Source organism: Octopus bimaculoides, chromosome 9, assembly GCF_046866305.1.
Source record: "Octopus bimaculoides isolate indiv1 chromosome 9, ASM4686630v1, whole genome shotgun sequence".
Classification (NCBI taxonomy): Eukaryota; Metazoa; Mollusca; class Cephalopoda; order Octopoda; family Octopodidae; genus Octopus; species Octopus bimaculoides.
In genome coordinates this window covers 73,441,806-73,455,674 of record NC_142936.1, presented here as the reverse complement: position 1 = coordinate 73,455,674, position 13,869 = coordinate 73,441,806, and the positions used below count along the sequence as shown (strand labels likewise).

The 13,869-nt window shown below is 31.9% G+C and overlaps 1 protein-coding gene across 48 annotated transcripts in view; it reads left to right on the top strand.

The window, feature by feature from the left end:
* The window catches only part of LOC106868745 (FH1/FH2 domain-containing protein 1), a 357,696-nt gene that overhangs the window by 325,674 nt on the left and 18,153 nt on the right, over nucleotides 1-13,869 (top strand). For 27 of the 48 annotated variants that reach the window (XM_089357752.1, XM_089357766.1, XM_089357734.1 and 24 more), the window contains one exon: nucleotides 13,641-13,799. In XM_089357752.1, the coding sequence (XP_089213878.1) occupies nucleotides 13,641-13,799 (159 nt within the window). The remainder of the gene's footprint in view (nucleotides 1-13,640; nucleotides 13,800-13,869) is intronic. The other 21 variants (XM_089357753.1, XM_089357767.1, XM_089357745.1 and 18 more) reach the window with 1 other exon arrangement.

The following is a 13,869-nucleotide window of genomic DNA, read 5'->3' as shown; positions in this document are numbered from 1 at the left end:
CACACATAAACATGTATATAATGGGTTTCCACATAGTTTCCATTTATCAGATTCAGTCACAAGGTATTGGTCAGTATTAGAGGACATTTGCTCAAGGTGCCACTTTGTGGAACTGAACCTGGAACCATGTGGTTGCAAAGCAAGCTTCTTCGCCACACAGCCATTCCTGTGCCTATAATATTGAAAATTTATTTTAATTAATGAAATGGTTTACCTTTTCTTGTAAAAGAGCTTCATTATCATAACCATCCCCAACTCCAAATTCTTCCTAAGTTTTGCAATCTGCTAAGAGAGTTTCAATATTATTGTTGTTTAGTCATAAGTCACCATTCCAGCCATGACCATCCTATTTATTTTCATTTTCAGTTAGTGGTGATTCTTTTTGTTCTTTTTTTAAGATAGATACAATTTGTTTGCTATTTCTAGTAGTTTGAACAACTACATAAAGATTCCATCATTAGTAGTGCATACAGTATACAGCCATAGATCCCTCAACAAAGACTGTATTCCTTTTAAAATAGGGACCATGATTTATTTTAGGAGTCATAATGATAAAGGCGGAGTGGTTGCATCTAAAACATTGATGAGAGGAAGGAAGTTCATGTTAATATCTATGTCGTGGATGCTGGGATTTATGAATGCTTTCAAAGCATTCAACTACCTGTCTCTGTGTTATATATCTATTTAAACACAGCTGACAAGACACCATAGCAACAACAACAAACTCTTGTATTCTGCAAGCAGCTCGTAAGTTCTCTGCTAGAGAATTTAACCATTCTGTTGATTGCTTTGACCCATAAAGATTACAGAAATAGATCAAGTGTCATTGATGTACATTCTTCTATTCTGTTCTATGGTCTTTATTATCTCTTGTCCATTTTATAGTCTCCTCTTGAGTTTTTTTATTTCTCCATCCCTTGTACAACTAGCTGTTCTCATTCAGGACTTAACTAGTTTTTCTGTCTACTGCTTTAGATAGAAGAGGTTTGTTACTCTCCCCTAAAATGCATGTCTGCACACTGGCTGGAATTTAGAATAAAAATGACAAATGTCAACTTCATTTCAAATTGTGTCATAATAGAATATTTCTCAGTTGAAAAAAATGCCAGAATAAGCTCAAAATATATTAATATATGTGGTAATTAACAATTCTTTTTCATTGCTTAATTTCAGATGAGTACGAAATAATTTTGATTTAACCTTTCATAAAATGTTTGCTATGTTTTTATTATGCATACCACTACCTCTGTCCTTAAAATTTCAGAACAGAGTTTGATATTTTCATAGTGTTTTATATAGTTGCCAGGACTTTTAGTTATGTGTGTTTTATTTCTACTGAATATCATTGCATTTTGCACATGAACAAGAGAGCAAAATAGTTAATTGTCTTTAGAAGAGGATATGTTGAATATTTCTTTGTGAAATTAAGAAACTTTACTTGCATAACATATAGATGATATTATTATTATTATTATTATTATTATTATTATTATTATTTAATAAAAAAATTTTAAAAAAAGGCAGCAAGCTGGCAGAACTCTGAGCAGAATTTCTTCCATCTCCCTATTCTGAGTTCAAATTCCACCACGATTGACTTTGCCTTTGATCCTTTCAGGGTCAATAAAATAAGTACCAGTTGAGTACTGAGGTTGATGTAATTGGCTTACACCCTTCCCTGAAATTGCTGGCCTTGTGCCAACATTTGAAATCATTATTATTATTATTAAGGCAAAGGCAGTAAGCTATCAGAATCATTAGCACATCAGACGAAATGTTTAGCAGCACATTTCTTCTAGTTCTACTACATTCTAGGTTCAAAACCTGCTGAGGTCAACTTTGCTTTGCATCCTTTCAGTATTAAAAAAATAAAGTACCAGTCAAGTATTGGGGGTCAACATAATTGACTTGCTTCCTCCCCTCAAAACTTATGGCCTTGTGCTAAAATTTGAAGCCATTTGGGTGGCAAGCTGTTAGAATAATTAGCACACTGGACAAAATACTTAGCAGCATTTCTTCTAGCTCTTTATATTCTGAGTTCAAATCATGCTGAGGTCAACTTTACCTTTCATCCTTTCAAGGTTGACTAAACAAAGTACCAGTCAAGTACTGGGCTCAGTATAATTGACTTACCCTCTCTCATCAAAACTGCTGTCCTTGTTTGAAAATTAGAAACCATTATTATTATTATTATCCTTGTTAGAAGGCGGTGAGCTGGCAGAACCATTAGCGCACTGGAAGAAATGCTTAGTGGTATTTCGCCAGTCGCTGTATAGAGTTTAAATTCTGCCAAGGTCATCTTTGCCTTTTGTCTTTTCAGGCTCGATAAATTAGGTACCAGTTAAACTCTGGGTTGATATAATAGACTAGTCCCTTTCCCCAAAATTTCAGGCCTTGTGCCTATAGTAGAAAAGATTATTATCCTTGTTAGAATTAGAAGTTCTTAGATAACTGAGTCTGTGGTTTCATTTTGATTCCAAATTGTAAGTCCTTCATTTCTATTGTTACTTCCTTTTGAAATTTGTGTTAACTACCATTTCCTTAAAATTCCTGTTTCACACCTAAAAAAAACAGAAATGAAGTCCTATGGAAATAAGAGAAATAATCTTCATCTTTACACTATATACCAGCAAATTACATGTTACTTTCTGCTTAGTTCTCTGTTCTCTCACAAACTAATTTCCTCATTCTTTTATTTTTTTTATTTTTTAACATATTATTTTACTTGATAAATGAAACGATAACTTATCCACTTAATCATTATAATCCCTCAGGTGTTAGGCTTAATGTTGCAAGTGCTACTAAATTGTAAAATTTTCCATGTAGAAAAAATACATCCTAGTCTGAATTTTTATATTTCTTGACATTAATTCTACACCAGAACTATTCTTTCTTACGCACACACACACACAATCTGAGAAGTGATTGTTTTTTGAGAATAATATAGCAACCTAGCAAAAGCAATTTGTTTTCTAATTAGGTAGATCACAATGCTCTGAGGCAGGAATTTCTCCAACAGGATTAAGAATAACATATCACACATTTGATGTGTAGTCTAATGATTTGTATGAATATTTTATTCAGCTGTATTGTACACTAGGCTCAATTAGAAAAAAAAAACTGCACAGGTTAAATGGCCATCTAGCATTTCCTACATGCATTAATTCTTAGCATCCATATATTTCCTACTGAAGTAAATGTGTCTAATGCATTTTTATATCACAAACTATTACTATTTGCTGTTGGTTAACCTTACAGAACCACATAGAAATTATAGAAATACTCATTTTCTTTTTCAGATACCTACATTCTACTTATTGATTTTATGCTTTCCTGAAATACTTTTTAATTTCAGAATTATAATGAATCAAATTAATTCACTTTACTATAAAAATATTTTTTGTTTTTAACAATGCATTTTATTTAAAGTGTTCTACATTAAAAACATTTCTCTATACTTTATTCTAATTTTTTTTTCAGCAGTGTTATCTTTGTTAACTAGTGTTATTTTTTTCTCTTACATAGAATATATATCTTTCTTTCTGCTATCTTAGAGTCTAACAACTAGATATATTTATTTTATTTTATTACAGTCAAGAGCTTTCCATTTATCTCAAGAGTAAACAATGGGGGAGATATCAATTATAATGCTAAATTTTTTTTCTCTTGCATGTGACTAAATATTTTATTATACCAGATGTGTTATTATGACTTAAAATGTGGAACCTTATCTGGCAAAATCATTAGGACATCAGAAAAAGTTCCCACCACTCCTTATTTATAGCTCTTTAGGTTCTAAGTTCAAATTTTACCATGGTCAAGATAAAGTACCAGTCAAATACTGGGGTTAACATTATAAACCCTCTTCCATTTTGTACATACATATCTCTCTCTCTCTCTCTCTCTCATTCTTCATATATATATATATATATATATATATATATATATACACATATGCACATCAATGTATGAACCAAACTCTCAGATGTTATGCATCACTTGTCACAATGTACTTTCAATCCTTTCTTGATTGTGCCTTCTTTCTATCTTGTCTCAAATCACTTAACTAAATTGTCTTCCCATCATCATGGAGGTCTTCCAAATGGCCTTTCCAATCTCTTAAATACCACTTGGCAACTGCATGGGTCTGCTGGTTGTCTGTGAACCTTGTGACATGTTCAGTCCAGCAGAATTTATGCTTTCAGTATTCTGTGATCACATCATTCACTTTGCTCTATTCTCAAATTATCTCACTTTGAATATGGCCACATAATGATATTCTTAGCATGGAGATATATTTAATCAATTATTCCCATCCCTTGAAAATTATGTGTGCTCATTTATGCTTATTATCAGGACATCAATATGTCTACCTATGTTTATGGCAACAAGTTGGTGGAGTCATTAAAGCAGCAGATAAAATGTCTTGTAATACTTGTTCCAGCTCTCAGTACACTGAGTTCAATTCCCTCTGATGCCAAATTTGCCTTTTATCCTGCAGTGGGTTAGTAGATAACAAAGCAGTCCAAATCCAGCCACCTTATTGAAGTGGTATTCATTAATTAGGATTATTGTGAAATACTGGTAAGTCTAATGTAAAAAAAAATGACCATTTTTCATAAACAGTCTCTTTATAAAACTTAATGTGGTATAAGTTTATAAAATCTAAAGGGTATGGCAAAATTTTTATTTTAAGTTAGAAAATTAACATTATAGGTTTGAAATGTTGGATTTGAAAACTGAACATTAAATTTGAGTTATAATTTGTTTTACAGTATATCTAATTTATTAATCAATTAATTTTATATTGCAATTTGTAAACAATAGCATTATTGGTTACATGTTTCCACCAACCCAGTCACCGATTCATTGTTTGAATAACATTTATGAATTCCCTGTTATTTTTACCTCAATACTGATATAAAAGTCTGCAATTAAATGTCTTTTTCTTTCAAGTAAATCACCAATAATATCTTGTTACCAGAATAACTATGTTTTACTACGTTTTTTGCCCACAATTAAGAATGTTACGTACTTGTAAAAATTATCATAGATGTTTGATTTTATATTTCTCCTCCCTATACTGCACTTACCCAAACAAGCAAGCTATCCTGCAACTACAATGCAAAAGCCACAGCGCAGCGCTGTTGTCCATTGACTTGATTCTTCACACTTCTCTTTCAGGAAAGGCTTATAGCACTTGTCTGGTCAAACATTGTTATTAATCACACTCGCTTATTTTCTCTTTTCATGCACATTGTTGCTGGATGTCACGCATGATTGCATGTTCGCTGCCAACTAACAGGAAGTCGTGGTAAGGCACTGACCACCCTAGATGGTGGTCATACACACATGTATCTTCATATATATATATGTATATCTTTATACATATATTCATTCATCTTATTTTTCATCAGTTTCAACTTTTTCCAAAAGTATTCCATCCTTCTAATCTGTCATTCCTCTTTACACAATCTTTGCTCGTTTCTTCATCAGCTTCTTTCCTTCTCTCTTTCCAATCATCTTCATTAGAAAGTTTGGATGCCACATATATATTTTTTTGTATAGTTATCCTTAGTTTCTTCAGTCAAAATATATCATTGGTTCATACACCTTGCATTAATAATAAAACTTTTTCAACACATTATTGCATATGGTGTGTATTTATCAATAAAAAAAAAAAAGCAATAATTTGTTGAGTCTGAGAATCTGACTGACACACCTCATTGAAGGTAGGAATAAAAACTACCACAACATCTACCAGCAGAGAAAATGAAAAGAAACCTGTATTTTATCAGAATTTGATTGAATAATTCTTTCTTTCAGTGATAAGTATATCTCTTCTTCCTTTGTACTTCAAAGAATAGTGGGAAGTGGCAGGGTCCATCTCAAAAGTTTCAGAAACTTAGCTTTACGGTTATTCTTTGGCAAAATTCTTTACCAACACTTCTTATTGAATTGAACTTCAATCCTTCTATCCTTTCATTTTAATACAGATCCATTGCAGGAATGTAAACAAATTCCAGATGTTTTACCATCATGTGTATTATATATATATATGTGTGTGTGCATATATATATGCACATGAATTTGAATCACACTTCATAACTATGAATAAATAGTTTTGAACATTTCAACTTCCAGTAAGGGAGACTATTTTCCACTTGCTATTTCCTGTTTTCTCTGATCATTAAGCCTATATACCATATGGCTCTGCTCTTAATGCTGGGTTTGTTGCTTCTATAACCAAGCTATGTGTGATAAGTTTTCTTTTTGGTGTGTCTACCAAGTGTGTCTCATCGTAAAGTTTGAATATTGTAATTTTTCAATTACCTGGCTGGTTTTCAACGTGGCTCAACAGACACAGCTTTACTTACGGTTTGTCGGAGGTTTCACTTTAAACTAAAAGTTAAATGTTTGTAGTGTAATTTGTGACACTTCTGGCTGTTGAATTTCATCCAAAATTTCTATTATACTTTTGTCTTATGATATTAACCACATGTTAACTCATATATACGTCCATTTTATACATCCATCGCTCTCTATATATATATCCTGCAGAGCTTGCATTTAAAAATACACAGAAATTATATAGATTATATTACAGACATATTTCTAAATAATGTAACTTTCTTCATGCGAAGATATGATATATATATAGTTTTAAAAAAATGGGTCCCTTTCTGTTTATGGTTGTTTACTATTGAATAACTTAGTTAGATTTCCCTACATCTACTACTGAATATAACTTACAAACCACAAAAATTATTAAAGCAGATTTTACCCAACATCTATGTACATTAGTTGGGCATGAAATATCTGTAATTATTATTTCATTGTTATATTTGCTATGAAAACCAACTGAATAATTAGAAAGCAGACATTGAAACTTGGTGCAGTACTCTGGCTATCGGTTTTTATTGAACCCATATCAGCATGGAAAATGAATGCTAAACAATGATGATGATATGTATATAGTTTGAGGAAAGCTTCCAATATAATTCTTTAAAAAAAGATATCATTGTGAATTTTAGAAAAAAGGTCGTCAGTAAAATAATATTTGTAAATATAATTATGCAATTACTGAAATTTTAACTGCATGCTTAGTTATTTAGTCAAGACTGAAGCATGATATTATACATAAAAACACATCATTCTAAAGTGTCCTGAAATGAAAACCTTTTCTTCAGCTCCTGTGCAGGTGGCACGTAAAATACACCATTTCGAGCGCTGCCGTTGCCAGTACCGCCTGACTGGCCTTTGTGCCGGTGACACGTAAAAGCACCCACTACACTCTCGGAGTGGTTGGCATTAGGAAGGGCATCCAGCTGTAAAAACTGCCAAATCAGATTGGAGCCTGGTGTAGCCATCTGGTTCACCAGTCCTCAGTCAAATCGTCCAACCCATGCTAGCATGGAAAGCGGATGTTAAACAATGATGATGATGATGATGATATATATATATATATATTGTTGCCATCTCTCCATCGTTGGCTGTTCTTGTTCAGTAATCATCTCTGCTAGGCTCCCATATGAGCTACAAGGCCTGCTCTTGATCTGTAGCTACAATAACATCTGCTGCAGGTGAAGCTACTTCATGCAACAGAAAAGTAATACCTCTCATGTGCTCTCTCTCTCTTGTTTCTCCTCAATGGATACTAACCATTGCTAGAGATGAAAGAAAATGGATGAAAACAAATTAGTATTGATTCTTGATTGAAAGTTTCAAACTAAACTAAAAGTAAACTCTTGGATTATTAATATAAGCAAATTTTCCATTTTTTTTCACCTAAGTTTTCCTGTGCTTCTCCCTGCCCCCTTTTTTTAAAAACTTTTTACAGAAAATGTGTGAAGATTTTTTCTTTTTTCTTTTGCAAAGCTGAAATATGTTATTTTTTTAAGGCTGTATTTTGTGAAGTTAATTTTATTTACAAGCATATTATACTGTGTGCTGTGTTGTGTAACAAACTGCAATGGTTTATCAAGATTTCTGTTGAATTGTATATAGTTCAGGAAATAATAGCAAAACGTATTTTTATGTTTGCTCTTTGTTAGTTATATCATGAAATTTATATTAAATCAGCACTTTTCTGCAGTATTCACTCAAAAAGATATTATTTTTTGGCTCAGTTTACTTTTCTTCACATTGGATGTCAGAATGGCCGAATGGTTAAGCAGTTCACTTTACAACCATGAGGTCTCAAGTTCAATACCACTGAATGGTTTGTCGGGCAAGTTTCTTTAACCTTGGATCGACTGAAATCTTTTGAGTGTAACTGGGTAAAACGGAAATTGTGTAGAAGCCCATCAGATAGACTCTATCTGTAATCCAAAGGCTCAGTTTCAGTTCATTGTGTTCTGCTGATTCTACTTGAGAATTACACGAGGGATACTTAATGCACTGTGGAATACTCAGCCATTTCATATGTTAATCATTGAGTAGGTCGTCTAATTGTTTGAACCGCTGGATGCTTTTATGTTGAAATCACCAAGACAGTTCATCATCTTTCTCTACAAATTCAATATTATAAATAAATCCAAATATGTACCAAGGGGAAGCAACTCTATATGTATTAAAAGTTTATTGCCAAGTAGAACGAAGCCAATGAATTAATTATATTTTAACACCAAATGCACTGCCAATAAATTGATAGAAACTTATGAATGTGCTAAACATAGCACAAACCCATGCACTGCATCCAACCTTGTTTCACTGTGATCTTTTGTTTAGATGATATAAAGAGGGATTAATTTGATACTAAGAAACTGGAGTAAATATATCAAATGAAAATATAAGCTCATTAAGATATTATTATTCTAACAAAAACGATTTAAAATTTAATTCCATTTAACATATCAGACTACTTTTGTCATCATAATAGTTTATTAAGCTGAAAAGGCTTCATGGGTGACTCCATCTAAACTCTAAACAGTTTTAAACACGAATGAAAACCTAAATTTTAAGGATTTTTCTTTTTAATGTCTGAAATAGCTTAAATTCTATCTACTAAAAGATCTTTTTTTGTGTGTGTGGTTTTTGGGTTTTAGTTTTAATTGCTTTCCCCCTACCTTTTAGTAACTATTGTACCTCTATGCTTTTTTTTTTTAATGTATATATATATATATCTTTTAAATTTATTGAATTCTCTTTGGGATTTTTTTTTTTTTTTTAATTATAAATTAAATCATTTTGTTTGCCATTTCTTATAACCATAGTCTAAGATTGTGCTTTGTTGCACAGAAATGTGTTTAAAATGCAAGCCGCTCTGATATTTATGTAAAGTGTTGTTTTCATTTTCTCTCTCTCCATCAGCCGTTTACCATTTCCCAAGAAATCATCAACTCTTCCTCCCTACCCTCATCCAGAAATATTCATGATTCATTTTTATTTTTCATCTTTACACATACAGTCATTTTCTTTTTCTTCCCTTTTTTAATGCATGGGTTCTGTCTGAATTTTCTTCATTTTTCTTTTGTTTTCATTTTTTTTTTTTATATTTCATTTTATTTCCTTCAAATAAAGACTTCAGAAATACCATTATCAGAACTGCTTACAAAGAGAAAAAAACAGATCTATTTCTGTGAAATTGATGATCCAAGATGGCTCATCAATTTGACTACAACTTCCCCCCTCCCCTCATCTCCAGATCCACTTAGAAAACTTACCCAGGAGAATACATGCTTGAATATTATAAATTCTCCTTTAAGAGTTTAACAGACAGAGATACAGGATTTTTATTTCTGCTGTTTTACATTCGTTTTGTCCTGTACCCATCAGTATGATGGTTTTGTGTGTGTGTGTGTGTGTGTGTGTGTGTGTGTGTGTGTGTGTGTGTGTGTGTGTGTGTGTGTGTGTGTGTGAATAGAAAGTGAGGGAGATAGATAGACATGATCTGAACTAGCTCTTGCTTACATAGGAAAGAATAAATGTAAAACAAATCCAAAAACACTTATGTTGTATGTGTGTGTGTGTGTGTGTGTGTGTATACATATATATAAAGTAACCAACTGAGGAAATTTGTTGGCCTTTTACAGTTTTATAATTATTTATATAATATCATGTCATATTATATTAATGGTATTTAATGTAATATTCTAATATAAATAAATTATTGGATTGTCAATAGAATATCTCTATATTTAATTTATATATATATATATAAAAATCATCTAAAGCATAACCATACTGAGTTGTAACAACTGGTTGTTAATATCATTATACCTAAGTGAATTCATTATATATATATATTGATCTAACTCATGCCAGCATTGAGGGAAAATGGGTATTAAACAAATGTACACATTTACAAATTGTTCAGCTGGATTTGTAAATGTCCCTTCCTATTACGAAGGACATTAAAGCAAGCAAAGAGAGAGATGTGTTGCTTGAGAATTATAGCACAATACTTGCAGCAAATTATCTGCAACTTTAATTTCTTAAATACTTACTGATCTTGATCCTGTCCAATTTCATTTTTGATATTTAAAATTTTAAACTCAGTAATTTGCTATTATATGAACATATTTTAATTATTTAATTTTCTTCATTAGTACCAGAATGCATAAGGTTAGATTGGATCTTGTGCATTTTTCAAGCCTCTGGCAAAGGCATTGCTCCTGGTCTTTAACATGTCAGCTAAATCAGCTGCTAATGTTCTGTGTTGCTTTTAGTATCTTTTGATATCACTCTCTCTCAGAAGGGTTCGGTTTCCTAATGACTCCCGTTTCAAATTCTTTAGACCTCTTTTCAGCTGTTAAGCAAGATTCAGGCAAGATTATTTGATTTAGAATTCTCACTCTGTGACTAGCTCCAAAGTCTAAAACAAAGCCGCCAACACTTCGATGAATAGTGATAGGAAAAAAACAGTACATTTTTAGACAGCCTTCTAATATGCCGGCAATGGCTACTTACTAAAATATCTGCTCACAAATAGTGTAAACCTACAAATGGTGGTAATTCTGCTAATAAATTTAAAACTATGCTGCCCATTGTAATTGAACTCTAATTAATTTTACCATTTTAAAGTGACATATTTTTCCTACCCTAATACCATCAGAGATAACTCTCCCTAACAAGTCTCAATTTTAACCCTCCTTTTAATACTCTTTAAAATCTTTGTAATATAGGCTCTGTATGTGTGTGTCTGTGCACACACACACACACACACACACAAACACACACAACTGGATGGATAAGACATTGAACTCACAGGTTTCGAGATCAGCCCACATTTGATTATGTCTATGAGAGGATATTTAATTTTATGTACCTCTGGTCACCTGCAAGTTGAGGATTTGTACTAGATAGATTCTTTTTTTACCTGTGATGGACTACGATCTTCACCTGAGTAAGATCCAGGTACTCTGCTCTTAATACAACAAAGTCTCTATATCTTGTATTACTACAATCATCCACTGTAGCTCAAAAAGAAATGATTGGTTAATAATTTATTTTAATACACACATACAGTTTACTTCTAAGATGAATAAACACACACATACAATTTATTTTTAAGATAAATATAATACCTATTTATTATTTATTAATGAGAAAAACTCCAGTGTTTAATTTTCCATTGAATACATGTTACTCTTCTGACTGTTTGGAAAATATCCTACAATTTTTTAGCAAAATGTCAGAACTTTCCTTGAAACAGAAAATAATATCTTTGATGTGTGTATGTATATATATGTGTGTGTGTGTAGAGAGAGAGAGAGAGAGAGAGAGAGAGAAAGGATTGGGTTTTAAATGGCTTCAAATAAATCTTTAATAACAAATACACATGCAGAGATAAAAATGTGTGTAAAACAAGGGCTTTGCTTTGCAGTTATTTGCGTTCTTGGGCTACCTTGATTTTTATCTTTCTATATTACATCTGTGATACTTTGAAATATTTGCATATAAAGAGCTTAGCAAAGAAGCTAAAAGCTATCCAAAAACTCATTTTGAAAAACAAAAAAAAACAGTGTATCTTATTTCAATTAAAGCAGCTTTGTGCAGAAAAATTCAAAATTGTGTGTGTGGGGGGGGGGGGGGGTGTTTGTGTGTTATGTGAAATACAAACCCTTTGTCTGTGCCAAGCAGACCATGTGTAAAGCATTATGCAAAGCTGGCTTTTGCCTGCCTGATGCAGACATGGTCATTGGAAAGTCTGCTACAAAAAATGCCTCAAAAGCATGCCCTCCACCCCAATGCTCTTGCTGTTAGTCTGTTAGTCAAAATGGCAATGTAAAGCAGCTTGCAGCTGGTAGCCATGAAAACAATAATAATAATGATAAAGTAAAATATTGAAGAAAAAAATGCAAGAAAGAATTTTGAAGATCAACAATGTAGCATTGCAAACAGCAGAGAACTACAAACGTCTTCACACTGAAGTGCACAGATGCACGAATGTAAAAACACCACCAGTTTCATCCTGAGGCTCATCAGAAGAGATTCATAACAACTCTGAGTGTGTTTACTGTATGTATGTATATGTATGTGTTCTGCAAGAGCAATCTGCAGACACATTCACCGTCAGCTTACTGCTTCTGTACCCACCACCTACACCACCACCACCTCCACTTTTGCATGGTTATCACTTTCTGAACATTCGACCACATAGCAAGAATCTGGTTTGAAGTAGTAATAGCAGTAGTAGTAGTAGTAGTAGTAGTATTTACTCCTTTACACTTTTTTTTTTCTCTTTTCACCTTTGTTCTACTATATTGCATGTTAGACATTTTCGTTTCAATAGTATGTAGAACTGACGTATTTTTAAATTTATTTATAATTTTCTATCTTTATTTTTACTCCAGTTTTTTTTTCTCTTTTGTTTTGTAAACTCTTTAATTTTGGTTTCCTTTTCTTTTTTTTTCCTTTTTCTTTTTATCAATTTTAATTTCTTTTTCCTTGATTTTAATTTTATATCATTTCATCACATTCATATCCATCTTGTTTTTGCTCCCTCCTCCCACCCTACCACAACCTACCACCATTCCACTAAAAACCTCTTTTCCTTTTTTTTTTCATCATTATTATTATCCCTTTCTTCCTTATTTTCTTCCTCCTCCTTTTTTTTTCTTCAGCCTCTCATCATCATCTGAAAGAAAAAATTACATGTTTTGTTGAAAATTTAATTATTTTTAAATGGTTATTGATGAAGTAATCAAAAGAAAAATACCAATAATAATAACAATAATAAGCTTATTTTAAGCAGCTCCTTAGAAAATAGTTAAAAGAGGGACAGAAAGCAGTCATAAATCAAGTAAAGACAAATATCTATATATCTATATATATATATATATATATATATATATATATATATAAATAATTTGGAGTTGTAAAAGAATTTATATTCTACAATGATAGATCATAAACTTAATCAGAATTTAATGAATATATAAAGTTTTAGATATTAGTATAAGGATCAATTAAATATTTTGTCCTCTGTCTTCTATGAGTTTAGGCCCATAAAACTAAGAAAATGGCTCAATTTTGACAGTTAAAAATAGTGATTTCTTATTTTTCTAGTGTCTAGTTTTTGTTTTGAACTAAGTTTTTATTACTAAAGTTAGAATGTAAACTAGGAAAAGAAAAAGAAAAAAATCCAAAACACATTTTCTAGTTCAAATTTAATCCGTATAATTGGCTTCCTCTTCTAGCAGAAGGCTGATACATCAACCAAGAAAGAAATCACAGTCCTGGATCCAAAGCGCTCAAATGCAATCAACATTGGTCTCAAGGTGTTGCCTCCACCTCGTACAATCAAAGCTGCTATATTAAAAATGGATAGTTCCGTAATAAACAAAGAAGGAATTGAAGTAAGTTCTTATTTCATAGTTACAGCTAATAAATATGGCATATTTTACCTTGGAAAATTTATGAAGATCC